Source organism: Nyctereutes procyonoides, unplaced genomic scaffold (assembly GCF_905146905.1).
Source record: "Nyctereutes procyonoides isolate TBG_1078 unplaced genomic scaffold, NYPRO_anot_genome, whole genome shotgun sequence".
Classification (NCBI taxonomy): domain Eukaryota; kingdom Metazoa; phylum Chordata; class Mammalia; order Carnivora; family Canidae; genus Nyctereutes; species Nyctereutes procyonoides.
Genome location: NW_026575043.1, coordinates 7,973,292 through 7,990,948, shown reverse-complemented (window position 1 = coordinate 7,990,948; position 17,657 = coordinate 7,973,292). Strand labels below are relative to the sequence as shown.

Sequence of the window (17,657 nt, the reverse complement as noted above, 5' to 3'; positions counted from 1 at the left end):
AACACACGCCCCTTTGTTCCAAAATTACTGCGAATTTCAAGATGGTAACATTAGAACATTAAACCAAGCACAAGACCATTCTACATATGGGACCCTATGTGGCTGTATATACTGTGTGCCCATGAAACCAACCTGGCCTAAAAATTATAAAATGTCTAGAAGAAAACACATGAGGAGACCTTCATTTTAATGGATAATGCAAAGATTTCTTAGATACAACACCAAAGCATGCTCCATAAAAAAAACAAATTGATAAAATGAACATCATCGAATTTAAAAAACTGTATTCTCAAAAGATTGTTAAGTGAACAAGAAGACAAGCCACAGACTGGGAAATAGCATTTGCCAAAAATAATAATAAAGTTTAACAATTATTTAAATCTTTTTTTTTAATTTTTATTTATTTATGATAGTCACACACACACACACACACACACAGAGAGAGAGAGAGAGAGAGAGAGAGGCAGAGACACAGGCAGAGGGAGAAGCAGGCTCCATGCACCGGGAGCGCGACGTGGGATTCGATCCCGGGTCTCCAGGATCGCGCCCTGGGCCAAAGGCAGGCGCCAAACCGATGCGCCACCCAGGGATCCCAAGTTTAACAATTATTAAGTGTCAGATACTGTTCTAAGAATTTTATACAAGTTTAAGTATATATGTGAACACATATCAAAACAGATACAATTTCTATCCTCATTTCATATAAGAAAGGCACAGAAAAATTTAAAAATCCAGCTTAATGATATAAAGTGACTAACCCAAGGAGCCAAAATTGGGGCCCCGGAGTTCTGACTTTTAAATCCACACTCTGTACATATCCTAAGGTAAAAAGAAATGACACCTCTTTCTTCTCCAAATCAGCTCCTTATTTCAACAAACTACCTTTCAAAACTGCTGAGGTAGGCATTTTTGATGGCCATGTCTGCTTGTCTGTGCTCAATATTTAATGTCCCTTTTTAAGGGACATTAAGTTGTCCCAGACTTTTCCAAGACTGGGCAAATCAAAAGGTTATCAGTGCTTCCGGGACTGGTATCAGCAATCCAAGGGTAGCACAAGTAAGTCTGTAACACTCAGTGCCAGATAAAGCAGCCTTGAGCATGAACTGCCACATTGCCCAATTTGCTTTTTTGGAGCAAGGGATGATCCCACAGCCGAGTACATACTGGTTCCTTGTGCCTAGAAAGAATGCACACGCCTCCTTCCAGTGACCATTTACATCTAGAGAGGCACCAAGGCATGGGAACGCTCATGTTTATCTGTGTGTCTGAGCCCACCCACTGCTTCACTGCAAGCCATGGGGAAAGAAGTATCAAGTCCTAAAAAGGCATTTGGACTGAATAGCGCAATATGCTTGGATACCCTTGCTTCATGTAAACACAGGGTGATTGTGAATTCTAAGAGCCTGGGTGTTGCAGTTCAGCGAGGCTCTGATTAGCGTCTAAAATGCATCCCAAGAAAGGGCTGCAGAGTTCTTTGTCTGGAGGAAGGGTGTACACATGACTCTGGTCACCCGGACTCCCTAGCAATTTTCCTATGACTATTTCATCCCAGGTTCCCTTTGCGGAACATTCTGGGAGCCTCCAGCACTTTCATGGCAAAGGACTTTTGGCTAGCCCATCTTATTTTTACAAGTGCAAGTGAAGGATTTTGATGTAAAAGGAAGAGTCGTGGGAAACTAAGTTTCCATCTCCCCGCACAGTAGAAGTAATGTGGCATGTGAGGTTTTCCCAAAAGCTAGTAATTGCTGAGTAAACTCTGGTTTGAACTACCAGTGCCGGGAGTCTCTTGTGACTTCAGCTTTGACGTCATGCAAGTGACTGTGTCTGAGAATCAGAAACATACATTGCTTAGCCTCTGGTACTCTCAGGATTTTAAGGCCAAAAAAGGACAGGATTGGATTCTTTATTTCCATCGTATCATGTTTTCCTAGCCTTGAATTGTTTAATTGTCTTCCAACCTTCAAAACGAGGAATAGAATAACTGCTTCTACCTCTTCTCCTGGCAGGATCTGGGGGATCACATTTTTCCTGGGTGTTCTTGATCATGTGGTCTGAGTACATTCCTTTGAATTTAGGCTGCACACTAACCCGGCTATTCTGACTTTAAGCTACTCACGCAGAGCAACTCCAACAAAACCTGAAACTCTGGCATTTGGCACTTGTCACACCCAGGGTACGGCTCTCTGAGATTTATCAAAGTCCAACAGGATGGATGTGTCTGTTCCTTTGTGTCACGTATTTAAAACTTAAATTTTAAGTGTAATCAACTCAGACTCTGTAAAGTTCTGAAATGAGTGTGCCCCGGGTATATTAGCATGTTCAATTTTCCCCGAGGGGAAAAAAAAAGAAAAAAAAAACTGGTTTTAAATGTTGGAGCAGCCTTTAAAGTTTAACCAAGAAAAAAAATGGAACAGAAACATCTGTACATACATCCACTTACTATTATCATCTGTGACGACAGGACAAGCTCCATGACAGCAGCTAATCCCCATGAATCCTACTTGGCCCACCTTTCTATCTAAAATGACAATATTCTGTGTTTATTTATTCTAATTTAAGAATATACAAAACTACGCCTGTATTTAGAAGAAGGTTTTCTGTGAGGTTTGACAATTCTCCCTTTCTTGGTAAGTGGCGTAGGCCGACCATGTAGGTATGCCTATGAGTGAGAATGTGCCTGGTTTCCAAACCATCATTAGAGGCAGTAATGTGTGAGTATTATGGGAGAGGAAGGTTGTTGCATCTTCCTGTGAAATCAGCATTACATAGTTACTCCTCATTTCATCAGGAAAAAGGAATGTGCTCTGGGGAAATAGTAGTGCGATAGTTATAAAATATCCACGTGGCTAAGCAAAGTACCTACCTGCCTGATGCAGGTATTTCGGTTCTGGGCAGGGAGGGAGGGAGGGCTTCCTCGCAGAGGGTAGACGGGAAAAGAGGTGAGGTCCCTATCTCTTTCTCCTAAGGATCTATAAAAACGAAGGCACCAATCTACATCATGTCACAAACGAGAATTCCGGAGGTAACTCATCTCCTAGCTTTTCTAAAGGTGGGGGGTTTGCAGGGTGAAGGCACTCACAGTCTATATATACCCTCAATGACCGAAGGGTCTTTATACTCACTTCTCAACCAAAGGGGTCGATTTTTCCTTGACGAGTACACACAAGAAGATCCCATCAAAGCGCATTTTGCAATCTTGTTCAAACCCTTGTGGGACAGCTTTTCTATCAGAAGCCACAGAAACGTTCTTAATTAACAGACTTTTCTGGGATCCCTGGGTGGCGCAGCGGTTTAGCGCCTGCCTTTGGCCCAGGGCGCGATCCTAGAGACCCGGGATCGAATCCCACATCGGGCTCCCGGTGCATGGAGCCTGCTTCTCCCTCTGCCTGTGTCTCTGCCTCTCTCTCTCTATCTGTGTGACTGTCATAAATAAATAAAAATTAAAAAAAAAATTAACAGACTTTTCTGCAGGGTGTGGCCAGAGCAGGACTCCAGGAACTGCGAGTGTGAATTTTAATGCTTTGCTGCAAAAGGAGGCTCTGGACATTCTCAGCAGCTTGTTTTAAAAAAGCGGGGTACACTACCACGTGAGGCTCTCTGCGCTAATGGCCTACATTAAGTTACAGGTATGAATTTTACATAAAACGGATTAATATTATATGTCATGGTGGAATTTTAAACACTCCGTGCCCATGCATTTTTAATATTTGCGTGCCCTCATTTAATGCTTTGAGGCAATTGCATTTCTGGAGCTCACTTGTGCATCATCTAGATGGGTCAAAGAAAAGCCCTGCGACGTGTTGATTTGTATGTCCCTTCAAAAATCTCTGCGTTCGGCACTCTTTTCCTTTTTTTTTTTTTTTTTTTGTTAAGCTTTAACAAGAAAGAAAGAAAGAAAGAAAGAAAGAAAGAAAGAAAGAAAGAAAGGAAAGAAAGAAAGAAAAGAAAGAAAGAAAGAGAAAGAAAGAAAGAAAGGAAGGAAGGAAGGAAGGAAGGAAGGAAGGAAGGAAGGAAGGAAGGAAGGAAGGAAGGAAGGAAGGAGGAAAACGGAACGGCTGCACATTCCATTCCATCATTATGGGTTTTTTTTCTTTTTTTTTTCTTTTTCGGCGATTGTGTAAAGGCGAATAATGAAACGGAGAGGGGAAATACCGAAGAGGACGAACGCGCCTTCTGGAACAGCGTCCTTCGGGAGGCGCGGCGCCCCGGGCTGGAGTGGCGGCGGCCGGGGGTCCCCGGGCCCCGCGCTCCGCAGCAGCCTCAGCCTCAGCCTCAGCCTCAGCCTCAGCCTCAGCCTCAGCCTCAGCCGGGGGACGGCGGTTCCAGCCGCGCACCGCCGCAGTTCTCCGCGGGAACTTCTCCCGGTCTTGCCCCTCCCTGGGGCGCACACCAGCCTGGCGCGACTCCCACTCGGCTCGCTTCTCTCAGAGCCCCGACCACGGCGCGGACCGACCGGAGGGCCCTTCCCATTGGCCCGAGCGTCCTTCCCCGAGGTGGCACCGCGCGCCCGATTGGCTGGCCGCTCCCGCCCCCGCCCCCGCCCCCGCCCCCCGCCCGCCGGTCCGCTCGGGCCGCCCGGCCCCCCCCCACCCCCCCGCGGAGCCTCCGCCCTCGCCGCCTCCCTCCGCGCACCCGCCCGCGCGCCCGGCCCGGCCCGGCCCGGCTCCGCTCGGCTCGGCTCGCGCCGCGACCCCGCCAGCGTGCAGGCCCCGCCCCCGGGGCGCGCGGCTCTATAAATGCAGCTGCGCGGCCGGCGGGGCGAGAGCGTACGGGAGGCGCGCCTGGGAGCCGGGGAGGAGGCGGCGGCGGCGGCGGCGGCGGCGGCCGGGCTGTAGTCGGCGCTGCGGAGGGGTGACGAGGGCGCCCGGGGGCTGCTTCCCTTCCGGCGCTCCTGCTTTCTGCCCCTGCCTTTCGGTCCCGGCCGAGTGTCGCCCCCTGGGCAGAGGTCCCGTCGCAGAGCCCGGAGCGGCCGTGCCGTCAGTTGTTGGGCGCGGGGCCGCCGGGAGCTCCGCGGTGCCCCGAGCGCGGACCGCGCGCGCCGGGCGCGAAAGCGGGGGGAGCGGAGCCGGCCGCGGCCGCGGGCGGGGGCCCGGAGCTTGCCTGCCCGCCCGCCCGCCCGCCTGCCTCGCTCGCGCCGGCGTGTCCGCTCGCGCAGGGCGCGGGGCGCGGGGCGCGCGATGAAGGCGGTGAGCCCGGTGCGCCCCTCGGGCCGCAAGGCGCCGTCGGGCTGCGGCGGCGGGGAGCTGGCCCTGCGCTGCCTGGCGGAGCACGGCCACAGCCTCGGAGGCTCGGCGGCGGCGGCGGCGGCGGCGGCGGCGCGCTGCAAGGCGGCGGAGGCGGCGGCCGACGAGCCGGCGCTGTGCCTGCAGTGCGATATGAACGACTGCTACAGCCGCCTGCGGAGGCTCGTGCCCACCATCCCGCCCAACAAGAAAGTCAGCAAAGTGGAGATCCTGCAGCACGTTATCGACTACATCCTGGACCTGCAGCTGGCGCTGGAGACGCACCCGGCTCTGCTGAGGCAGCCGCCGCCGCCCGCGCCGCCGCACCACCCGGCGGGGACCTGTCCGGCCGCGCCGCCGCGGACCCCGCTCACGGCGCTCAACACCGACCCGGTGAGAGGCCGCACGCCGGCCCGGGGCGGGAGGCGGGGCGGGAGGCGGGGGGCCGCAGGCGGGCGCTCCCCCTCCTCCGGGCGGCGGCGGGGGGGGGATGGCAGCCTTGCCCGTGTGCCCCGGGAGCCCGGGGCGGGGGGGGGGGCAGCGGCGGGCTCCGCGCGGCCAGCGCAGGTGGGAGTGGGAGCGCGGGGCGGCACCGGGGCGGCACCGGGGCGGGGGCGGGGGCGGCCCTGCGCATCCCGGGCTGTCAAGTCCAGCCTGCGCCCGCGGGGAGGGCGGGGGGCGGGGGGCGTCGGCGCTCCAGCCCGGCTTCCGCGCACAAGCCCAGGAGCGTACGGGGCGCGACGCTCGCGCCCGCTAACCTGTGCCTCGGTGTCCGTTGCTGTTGCAGGCCGGCGCGGTGAACAAGCAGGGCGACAGCATCCTGTGCCGCTGAGCCGCGCGGGCCAGGTGAGCGCGCCTCCCCCTCCCCGGCGCGGGGCCCCGACACGCCCGGCCCCGCCGCGTCCCCGGCCCCGGAGTGTGTGAGCCAGGCCCCGAGGAGGTGGCATCCCCCGTCGGTGCCGCCGCACTTCGCTTTACTAGTTGGGGGCTCGCTCTGGAGGGACGCGGGTCCCCGCCGCCCCCGGGCCCCTCCCGTGACCCGCGGGCCCCTACCGCCCGCGTCCCCTCCGAGGGAGGCCCCTCGTGGGCGTGGGAACTGCCCGACGCGCGCCCCCACCCCCCACGCCCCGCGCCCCACGCCCCGAGCCGTCTGACGCCCGCAAGGCGGGATGCGGCGGGGCCTGGGAGTGGATCCCGATCCCGGCTCCTCGGGGCCAGCCGCCAGCCGCCAGCCGCCTGCTGGTCCGCCGGGCCGGCCGCGGGCCGAGGGTGTCGTGTCGTCTGACCTGGCGGTTTGTTTTGGGTTGTTGATCAAGCATGTCTTGAGTTTGGTCGGTGGCGCCAGCTAGTCTGCAGCGGGAAGGTTCACACACCCCCTCTATTCATTCGTCTTCCACAGGTGTGCGGCCCGCCTGAGCCCGAGCCAGGAGCACTAGAAAGGGAGGGGGAAAGAGCAGAAATTGCAGAAAAAGCCACCCGAGGAAAGGAAAGGAAAAAAAAAAAAAATCAGCAAATCCTAGAAACGTTTCATTCGTCATTCCAAGAGGGGGGGGGGGAGAAAAATACAATTTCCATCCTTTTTTTTTTTGCACGTTCATAAACATTCTGCATATGTATTCTCTTTTGTCTCTTCATTTATAACCGCTGTGAAATGTACATTTCTGTGTTTTCGGAGGTGCAGTTAAACTTTTAAGCTTAAGTGTGACAGGACTGATAAATAGAAGATGAAGAGTAAATCAACTTTAGAAGCCTACTTTGTGACCAAGGAGCTCAATTTTTGTTTTGAAGCTTTACTAATATAAAAGAGCATTGTAGATATTTCTTTTTTGACATCTATTGTTTAAAATAGATGATTATAACGGGGCGGGGAACTTTCTTCTCCCTGCAAGAATGTTACATATTGTATAGATAACTGAGTGACATTTCATACCATGTATATATAGAGATGTTCTATAAGTGTGAGAAAGTATATGCTTTAATAGACTACTGTAATTATAAGATATTTTTAATTAAATATTTTTTGTAAATATTATGTGTGTGTTTTTTTAATCTATGGGAATATTTCTTTTGGAAAATTATTTTTCAGCTCCGTTGCAGAGCTCCTGATATCTTGAATGTCTCTTCTGTTTGGCCTAGCTTTTAATTTGTTTTTGTTTTATCCAGTGTCATATATAGACTCGGAAGTAATCGTTATAGCTAGTGGTCCTGCATGACTGCATGAGATGTTTAATCACGAAATAAACTTGCTCTGAGTCCATTCAAATGTGTTTTCTTTAACCTAGATTGAAATCTTTGTATTTGAAGCATACATGTTGGGAATATACTTTATCAGTTCTTAAGTACAGGGTTTGATAGTGTAATATATAAAGAGTAAGTGTTTGCTTTTCTGTTTTTTAACTGAGGTCAAAATGGATTCTGAATGGTTTTGCATATGGGATGGGGAAATGCTTGGATCCTAAAGGAGTTTATGAAATCTACTGTTTTATCAAAGTGGAAAAAAAATGCTTATCATCCTTCATTTTACACTAAAGCTTAATGTCCGTACGTTTCATGTCTGTACAGATTATTTAAATCATAGAAATGAAAAATGTTCTCTGCTTGCTACCAAAGGACAAACTCTTGGAAATGAACACTTTCTGCTTTCCTTCCTCCAAAGAATATTAATAGGCGACAGTGGGAGAAAAAAAAAAAAAAAGAAAAAGAAAAAAAACAAGGCATAATGGCAAATCCTTCAAGCAGGGATAAAAGTCGATCTTCAAACATTAACTTAAGTAGACCAAAAATTCTGATGACCGCATCTAGATTATTTTTTTATAAAAATGATTTTCACTATAGCTATGTTAGTTATGGCTAAACTACTGTCCAATCTCTTGTGATGTGTAACTTTTACATGTGCATATTAAAGTAGATTTATCTGTCTTGTACTGTGATTTCTGGTCTCGTTTCTTCAAAACGCTCTACTTATTTTTTAAGATTTCCTTTTCTCTTTAATGAAGTCAGTATTTTCTAGGTTGGATAGGGACCATCAGGGCCTGTGAACATGATGCATTTAATGTGGTCAGTACTTTGCACACCAGTTAGATGGAATTTTTAGAGTGAGAGAGAATTAAGTAGGATTTAATTGGGTGCTTTGTAAATAGTTAAACTGTGTGTGTAACGTGGTCTGTTTGATTTTTAAAAGGAAAGGATTTGTTTCAGATTATACAAGAATAAAAGTATTATAGACCCAAGGGACTTTTTATGAGGTCAAAGTCAAATATTTATATGAATATGAAATCTCATGGTCTCCAGTAGTCTGTTGAAGTGGCAACTATGAACATAAAGTTAATGCTAGTAGGTTCAAATAAATCGAAAGACTTAAAAACCTGTTCTATCCCCAGCATGTTATCCCCTCAGCTTTGACATTTCACTGTCTTTGGTATTTTTAGAATTTGATATATTTGATGTTGAGCCTTATAAAGTCAAAGAACTGCTTGTTTACATGAGGTTTATTTTTATTTTTTATATTATTCGTTCTTGTCACACATCAAGAAGAAAACAGAAAAACACTGCTGGAATTCCAAATCTGGAGAATTCGAACGATAGCATTCTTTGTTATTAAATAAAGAGCACGATTCCTCCTTTTTCCTTGGCAGTTTAATTTCAGGAGGAAGCAGATCACATGTGCGCTGTTGATTGGAGTTAGGCATCTGCCAGGCCTGACTGCCAAACCCTACCTAAGACGTTAGATACAGTTTAAACTTCTAATGGGAGATTATGAACCTTAAAACAAATGGTTAAATATTTATGTTTTTGAAGATAGATGTTGCACCTTAGTTCATTTTAGGTTTAGGGCATGAAAAACCACGGAAAGGGAAGAAAAGTATAATGGACATCATATTTCAGAGACTTGGCATTTTACCCTTGGCCACTTGCATAGCTTGGATATCTCTAAAGACACTGCCATCATTATTTTTTTTTTTAGTTACCTGGAGTTGTATAAGATATTACATTCTATGTATGGTCTGTGACCTCACCAAGCAACCAGACAACAAAAACATTTCAAGTTGTTTATCTAGTCCTAAGTATTCAGATACTTGGTTTAACTGATGAAAATGTCCTAACTTCTTAGTTTAGGTAGTTTTCATTTTACAGGGACAAACAGAGTACGAAGCATTTAAAACCTGCAAAGGAATAAAAAAGTATCCCACAGTGGGATGTCATTTCTAATATGGTTATAAAATCCTGAACACCTCAAACATCTCAAGTTAAGGAATGAGAAAAATAAAAAACGAATATACTTTGGTACTGTATAAATCTTCTGTTGGTTGTCAAGCTCTAACTGAATTTTTAGAAATTTAAAAAATTTTGACCTCCATAATCTATCGTATTAAATGCCTACTATAAAAATAAATCTTCACTGAGTAAAGGGGTCTGAAGTTGGTGGTTTTTAATTGACTTCTACTGAGTTATGCAATTTTTCATTATCAAGAATGGGTCTCTTGATGGATCACCTCAATTATTTACAGTGTTTCTTACCCTGTGATGAAAAATGTGGCTTAAAAATGGTGATATGAATGGAAAGAAAACCTAGTTTGAATGCTAGGCAAAGCCTGTCTACCCTTTTCTGTCTGCCAGGATAGGAAGCAATAATAATAATCCTAAACAAGGCAGTGGAAGGATGTCCAGGGAAGCTAGACCCCTCCTCTCCCTCCCCCATACAGACACAGAAGGTAAATAATGTAGAGAGAAAGAAATTATTCACAGAAGTACAGAGCCAAATAAAACTGGTTCTGCCTTTCTAGCTGGTGCACTTTAATTACATATATGTTAATCAGCCCAAATAGCCCTTAGGGTCTCAACAGGGCCAAACACCAAACCCTCCAGGCTTATAAGGAAGGAAAACCTTCCCTCTCCTGCTTTGCAAGTCCAGGAAATTAATCTACACACCTCAGAGTTAATCTTAACAGGGCTGCCCTCAGTAGGTATTCTTCAGACCCAGGTGATTTCTTTCAGGTATGACCCATGATGTTTTGCTAAAATATTAATTATATTATTAGAACAGTTGCCCAAAAGGTGTTAGGATTGTAATTGGACCTAGTTCTACCTTGAGCATTGATTTAATCAATACTTTAAAAGACAAAACTCTTAACAAAAGCGAACTAATTTGTTCAAGGGAGACAAATTGCAGTCCTATCGACTTTCATTGAAAATGCTCTCAAAAATTTTTTTTTGATTTTTATTTATTTATGATAGTCACATAGAATGAGAGAGAGGCAGAGACACAGGCAGAGGGAGAAGCAGGCTCCATGCACCGGGAGCCCGACGTGGGATTCGATCCCGGGTCTCCAGGATCGCGCCCTGGGCCAAAGGCAGGCGCCAAACCGCTGCGCCACCCAGGGATCCCTAAATTTTCAATGAATTTTTAAAAGTGCACATTGTGTTCAAGTGCCTCCCTTCATATTGATTCATAACCTGGCCTGCTCTAAAAACTTTTGCTTCAGTGCTAAAACTCAGGCCTGCGCCGCATTGCCAAAGGTCCTCAACACTCACCTAAGCCAACCAATTCACTAGTGGGCTGCTGAGTGCAGTTCCATCATTCCTAAGTCTCCACAGCAAATTTACACGTGGGATATGAAAAAAAGGGCCGTAAAAATTTGAAGTTAATTTGAAAAGCCCCTCTGAGTCCATAAAAGTAAACACACCAGTTTCTGGGGAAAGAACAAGACGTGTTACCTGTATTCCAGTGGCTAAAATGTTAACTGACAAAGAATTGGACTTAAAAATGTTTAAATAGAGAGAAGCAAGACCAATTTTTCTATGCTAATCCCCTTGTATCTGAATTTTTTTCCTAATAAGAAATCTCACACTTTAGAAAGGAATTTTCTGAGATCAGAATCCATAAGCATTAGCAAAATATGCAAATTCCTAGTGGGACAAGACACCATTATTTGCTTTAAATTAAGGTTCCTCAATTCCTTATGCTATAAAATGTGACTTAGCGCTTTTAGCATGTATATTAAGTTCACATTTTGAAATTTTCTTTTTTTTTTTTTTAAGATTTTGTTTATTTTTTCATGAGAGACACACAGAGAGAGGCAGAGACCTAGGCAGAGGGAGAAGCAGGCTCCGTGCAGGGAGCCCAGTGTGGGACTCGATCCTAGGGTCCCGGGATCACAACCTGAGCCAAAGGCAGAAGCTCAATCACTGAGCCACCTAGGCACTCCTGAAATTTTCTCTTTAGTTGCAAAATTTCATTTCCAATGGAAATATTGGAGTCTACATACAGTCCTCTTGCAAATTCATATTTTAGGACATTTCTTAAATTTTATTTAAATATTTGCTTAAATGTTTTAAATATTTTCTTAAATATTTTAAACGTTTTCTAAAATATTATTTTCTTCACAAACTTTGGCAGTCAACTGAGAGACTGTAGTTGTATATATGTCTCTGTGTGTTTATCTGAAAACAGTTAATGAACATACAGAAAAGTATTTTTCAAAAAGGAGTTACACTTTAAAAAAAATAAACGAACTGCATTAACCTTCCATTTTCTCTACACTCTAACAGCAAAGATTGAAAATTTCCATAAAAAATGCAGTCCCCATCTTTTCAGATGGCTATAAGTCAATCATGGTATGTTTAAGCATAAAGCAGCCTGGAAAATAAAGAAGGGCATCAATTATCATAACCTAGAATTTGTTTGAAATTCATAAGTAACCTGAAGAGAAAAAAAAAAAAAAGAAAGAAATCCATAAGTAATCTGAAGGAAAATAGAAAGAAAGAAAAAAAGGACCTATATGTCAAACTCACAGAAAGCCCAGGAAACAGACCTAGATTTGTAGACATGAATTTGACATCTTATTTCAGCAAGAATTCTTAGAAACACTTTTCATTGGTGTGGAAACCTGAGTCCATGGCTATAGTTAGAACAAGGCAGGCTCTTTGAAGGAGAAGGCTCTGTGTGATTCTCCTTTGCATGTCTTTCAGTGCCTAACCTTATAAAATATTTGTTGAACTGAATTAAGAACATTTCCCCTAAGAGAGTCTCTTGGTACTGCCCTCGGTTATTCTTTCGTTGCCTATTTATTTTCGTGGCTCACAGCTGAGCTTCAGACCATTCTATCTAACTGCCTTCTGGTCCTTTCCACCTCCGAAGCACAGTGGATTTGAAACCAGATTTCATGGACTCCCCGCCAAACCTGCCACTGTTTGTAGATAGATCCCTTCTTCACTCCATCAGTTGGGGCAGCTGTAACCAAGTACCATAAACCCGGTGGCTTAAACATGTATTTATTTCTCACAGTTCTGGAGGCTAGGAAGTCCAAGATCAAGGCACCAGCCTATTAGGTTCCCAGAAGTCACTGCCTGTTACCAAATGAGTAAGTCACATGCTTCCTTCAGATCCCCGCAGTCACACCTGGCATGTGGTCTCCTCCTTCAAGCTGCACTATAAGATTGATGCAAAAGGAACCCAGAGGCTAAGCAAGGTCCTCTACCTGCCCCAGCACCTGGATGTAAGGATTTTTTGAATGTCCCGCCCCAGCCATCCTTTCTCTCCCCTACTTCTGGCCGCCCTCAAGTACACATTCTATGCCTTTGCCACAACTATGCCATGTCCTGTACATGCTACACAGCAAAACATGCTTATCTCCCTAGTCTTGACAGTGTAAGGTTGATCTCCCAAGAGAAGGACACACATGGATCATGGGTAGGGACACCTGCCGAACCACCTGAACCAGCTAACTTGCCCATCTGTGGATAAGGGTTAACCTGTCCACTTCCAAAGTGATGTGCTCATGCTCATGCATGCTTCCCTTCCTTTGCATATGGTATTACTTCTGTCTGGAGCCTTTGATCCCCACTTTGTCTGGCCAGCTGTTAAACTCACCATCCTTCAACTATCACCGTTTCTGCAAAAAGTATACGATGCCTCTCTTCCTCACCCCCAAAACAGCCACCCCTCCCATGCTATAGTGTTATTATTTTCACATGTCTGCATTCCCTGTAGATCCCTGACCCTCCAGGGATTCCAGACCACAAAGTACCAGAAGAACATTCCTGTAACTCTCTGTGCCAGCAAATCTAGCAAATTCTTTGCAACTCAAAATTGTGGTTGAGGGGTTTTCATTATCTCATAAAAAGCCTTTGGCTGCCTTAAACATGAAAAAAACCAGATAAGCTGTGGGTTCTTGAGAATAAGGGAGTGTGGTCAGCCTTAGGCAAAGAGAGTTGGAAGGAGAGATTGAGAAGAAGAGAGAGGCAGAGCAGATCCTGTATCCCAAAGAAAGAAATATGACTGACCCAAGTTGGGGTGAGTCAACAAAGATGCCTCAGTGCCAGAGATGAAAACATGCGGTAAGGAGGGATGACTCTGCAGAAATAGACTGAGATGGGTCTGTGGTGGAAGCAGCTGGCACGGGGCACTCAGGAAGATTGTATGCTCAGGTCTCTACAGATGTGCCTCAGGTCTCTGTTCTCATAGACCAGGGAAGACGCATGGGATAGATCAGCCACAGTAGGTGCAATGAATCCTCACAAGTCAGTTCTAAAGGATGAGGCTTGCCTCTCCAATGGGAAAGAAAACCTTCTAGGGATGAGAATTTCATTTCCACTCCTATGCTCTGGGGCCCTAGAAGTAGAATCAGATGATTAGCAACCTGGAATATGTCTGGTAACCTGCCTTTTATTTTCCAGTGTAGAAGACAGAAGCCTGAAAGGTGGAGTGGTGGATTCAGATGGTTTCTCTGTCTCTAATCCAAAGGCCACAAACTCAATACCGATGGATTCTATTCCAGTTTTCTCCTAAGTGGTTTATCACGCTCTGTATTCTAATCTACAAATTGCCTGGTGTTCTCTCCTAAGAAGCTGGGGTTCAAATCTTAAGCAAATAACCATTAAATGTAAGACTGATCTGACTGACTTTTAAAATAAAAAACAGGGGTAATATACCTTTTTTTTTTTTAGATTTTATTTATTTATTTGAGAGAGAGAGAGCACACAAGCGGGGGGGAGGGGCAGAGGGAGGGGGCGAATCAGATTCCCCTCTGAGCAGGGAGCCCCACTTGGAGCTGGATCTCTGGACTCCGAGATCATGACCTAAGCCTAAAGCAGACGCTTACCCGACTGAGCCTCCCAGGTGCCCTGGTGATGTGCTTTCATAGCACATATTGAGTATTTTAAAATCTGTTGACAAAGGAGCACAGGCAATTCAATGCAGAAAGGATAGTCTTTTCAACAGCTGGTGCTGGAACAATTAGAGGTCCACATGCAAAAAGCGAACTTTGACCAAGACCTTAGAGCTTTCAAAGAGCTTGACTCACAGTGGATTTTAGACCCAAATATAAGTACAAAAGTGTAGAACTTCTTGAGGAAAACATAGGAGAAAATCTATGTGACTTTGGGTCTAATGATGAATTTTTAGATATGGAACCAGAAACACAAAAGACTTTCAACCCTATAATAGATAATCCTGCACATTTGTGCGTGTGGACCCCTGTGGTCTACGGAGGCAGTGTGGTGTGGCGGAGGGGCACAGACCAATGGGCTCAGAGCTCCTCAGCCTGCTGTGTCCCCTCAGGCAAGTCACTTCTCCAAGTTCCAAAGGCCTCATCTGTAAAATGGCTGGATATTAATAATTACCCAGCACAGAGGGCTCCCGAAAGAAACAAAGAAAGTAACATAGATGAAAATACTTTATAACACTGGTTATAATTTGGATAATTTGGATATATATATATATATATATATATATATATATATATTTGGATGTATATATTTGGATATATATATATATATATATACACATATATATAACAATTACCTCTAGAGATTTTTAAATTTTGGATTCCTGACTTCCACCCATCCCTTCCTCCTAACCACTGAGATTCTGATTGATTAGGTATAGGGTAAGAACCAAGCATCTGCATTTTAGCTTTTCCCTGGCAAATCTGAGGCAAGTCTCCCAGGAACCCCACTTTGAGAAACAGTGTTGTAATATATACAATGTTACAGAGTCTTAGGCTGTTCTTATTATGCCATATCTGGTGTATTTGTCCTCCTTTTTGACATCACTTTCCGAAGTCGCAGAAGCTCTAAGTGAAGAAGAGAAGTTAATATAATATCAATAGAAGATCACGGCAAAAATATCCAACAGGAGAAAGGAAGTCGGTACTAGTAGGGGACACCTAGGAGGGAGCTGCTTGGAATGGGAGACTGTGGTATGGGTCCCTGGGACAAGTGTGCCATCAAGATGCTGAGTCCTCCATACTCTTATTTCAATCTTTCTTTAAATCAAAATATTTGGGGTGCCTGGGTGGCTCAGTCGGTTAAGCATCTGCCTTCGGCTCAAATCATGATCTCAGGGTCTTGGGATGGAGCCCTGTATCGGGCTCCCTGCTAAGCGGGGAGCCTACTTCTCCCTCTGCCTCTGCCTCTCTCTCTCACTCTCTCTGCCTCTCATGAATAAATAAATCGAAAAAAAACCCAAACCCCAAAATATTCAGAATAACCTTTGCTTTACCTATCATACTAAATCTTAAATTTTCCTTTTTTTTTTTTAAGATTTTATTGATTTACTCATGAAAGACACAGAGAGGGGGGTAGACACAGGCAGAGGGAGAAGCAGGCTCCATGCAGGGAAAGCGACGTGGGACTCAATCCCGGGTCTCCAGGATCACGCCCTGGGCTGAAGGCAGCGCTAAACCACTGGGCCACCTGCGCTGCCCCATATCTTAAATTTTCTAAAGAAAAGCATGAAAGAAAGAGGACATCTTCTACCTTCCTCTATGTCATTCCAAATCATGACATTCTCTCCTTACATCTATCTGATGACCTAGCAAATGCCTGGAGGAGGTATGCTTGTGTGGGCAGCAATAAGCAATATTATTTTAATGGTAAAGAGAGTCTTCTGGGTAAACAAATTTAGAAAAAAAATATGTCATTTTCCCTAGTATATTATGTCATCCTAAAGCATGACCTAGAACATGGTGTTGAAAAATAGTCTCGCTGGTCTTGCTCCAGCTGCTGTGCTTACCTTTGAGCTGTCCTCATTAATGGCTATCAAACATTCAAATACTGTACGCATGAAAAATTGGGAAAGAATACAATTGTGCCTTAATTTCATCTAACAGATTTCTCTGTGGTAAAATTGTATATGACTTTAAAAGGAGTAGAAAGAATAGTTTTAGTTCTTCAAAAATTGAGTAAGGACTCTATGAAAGGAAACAATGGTAAGTCTGTGGAATTAGATTCGGAGCTCTGCCATTGACTGTGTGCCTGCAGGCGAGGTACTTTACCTCTCTGAACCTTACTCAAACTTCCTTTTATAATGAGGTCACAATACTTAACAATAGGAGTCTGTATGCAAATCATGTGTGCGAAGCTCCTAATGCAGCACCGGGGCCATTCCCTGATCATTTAGTTCCTTTGCTCCAATCATTCCTGCCCCTACTCATCTTGTAAGACCTACACATGTGCATGTCCTCTAATGGTAGGAAAATGGGGTTCACGAGAATGGAGGAGCAAGAAGTGTACATGCACCTGGGTCCTCAGTGTGGAGGACAAAGAATTCCATAAAGGCTCCAACATTTCTGGGAGAACCCCGATTTCCAACCTTCTGTGTCATTTCTTTCTCTCCTGAATAAACCAGAGGGACTCTGCGACCAGAAGTCATAAATGACATAAATGTTGACGAAAGAAGAAAGGTTTGAGGGAAGATGGCAGTCTGAGTAGCAAGAAGGAACTGCAGAGGAAAACAGATGATTATGGAAAATGAAAACGGGGGCCTTCATATCTGCTGATTTTGCTGGTCGCATGGTCAGGTGCCCTGCTTGTTGGCTCTTCCGTCTACGTTCTGATGCATAGCTGACGGCTGCAGGATGGAGACAGGTGCTGAGGATGGGGCCAGGGGAGGACTCCAACCACAGACTGCCACACTCAGGGCTAAATACACTGGGATCCCAACAATAATCTCCTGGTAGAGAAACGATTTTGAAACCAAAGACCTAACACGGGCGCAGGACACAGCATACTTACAGTATACAAGGGACAGAGTAAAGTTCAAAAGAGCATAAAACCTGTGCATTTCTGCATGGCTTAGCAAAGTATGCCTTTTATCATAGATGTTTCACATAATCTCTGGTAGCTATGCTTGGCCGTAAATAAAGCCAAGATTAATTCCGCAAGGTAGAAAGACCAATGTTTGGGAGCTTGCTGTGTCAGTTGCAACACTCCAGTGAATCATAAAATAAGAAATTTGAAGTAAAATCAAATGCCCTCATTTTCCTGATAAGGAAACTGAGGGTCAGAAATGTAAAAATGTGCCTTTTGAACGAAGACGTGAGGCGGGGGCGGAGCTGCCAGCAAAACTCAGGTCTTCCAAATTGTAGCCTCCTTAACTTTCCTAAGTTCAATAGAGAATACGGTTGTTTATATTATCAGGTTCCTATTTATCCT

The 17,657-nt window shown here is 45.5% G+C and overlaps 1 protein-coding gene across 1 annotated transcript; it reads left to right on the top strand.

The window, feature by feature from the left end:
* Positions 1 to 4,709: 4,709 nt before the first annotated feature.
* On the top strand, positions 4,710 to 8,152 carry ID4 (inhibitor of DNA binding 4). Its single transcript, XM_055323353.1, has 3 exons — positions 4,710 to 5,615; positions 6,010 to 6,068; positions 6,622 to 8,152. Exons 1-2 carry the CDS (start codon positions 5,178 to 5,180, stop codon positions 6,052 to 6,054), a joined length of 483 nt encoding a protein of 160 aa, XP_055179328.1. The 5' UTR covers positions 4,710 to 5,177; the 3' UTR covers positions 6,055 to 6,068; positions 6,622 to 8,152.
* Positions 8,153 to 17,657: the final 9,505 nt, after the last annotated feature.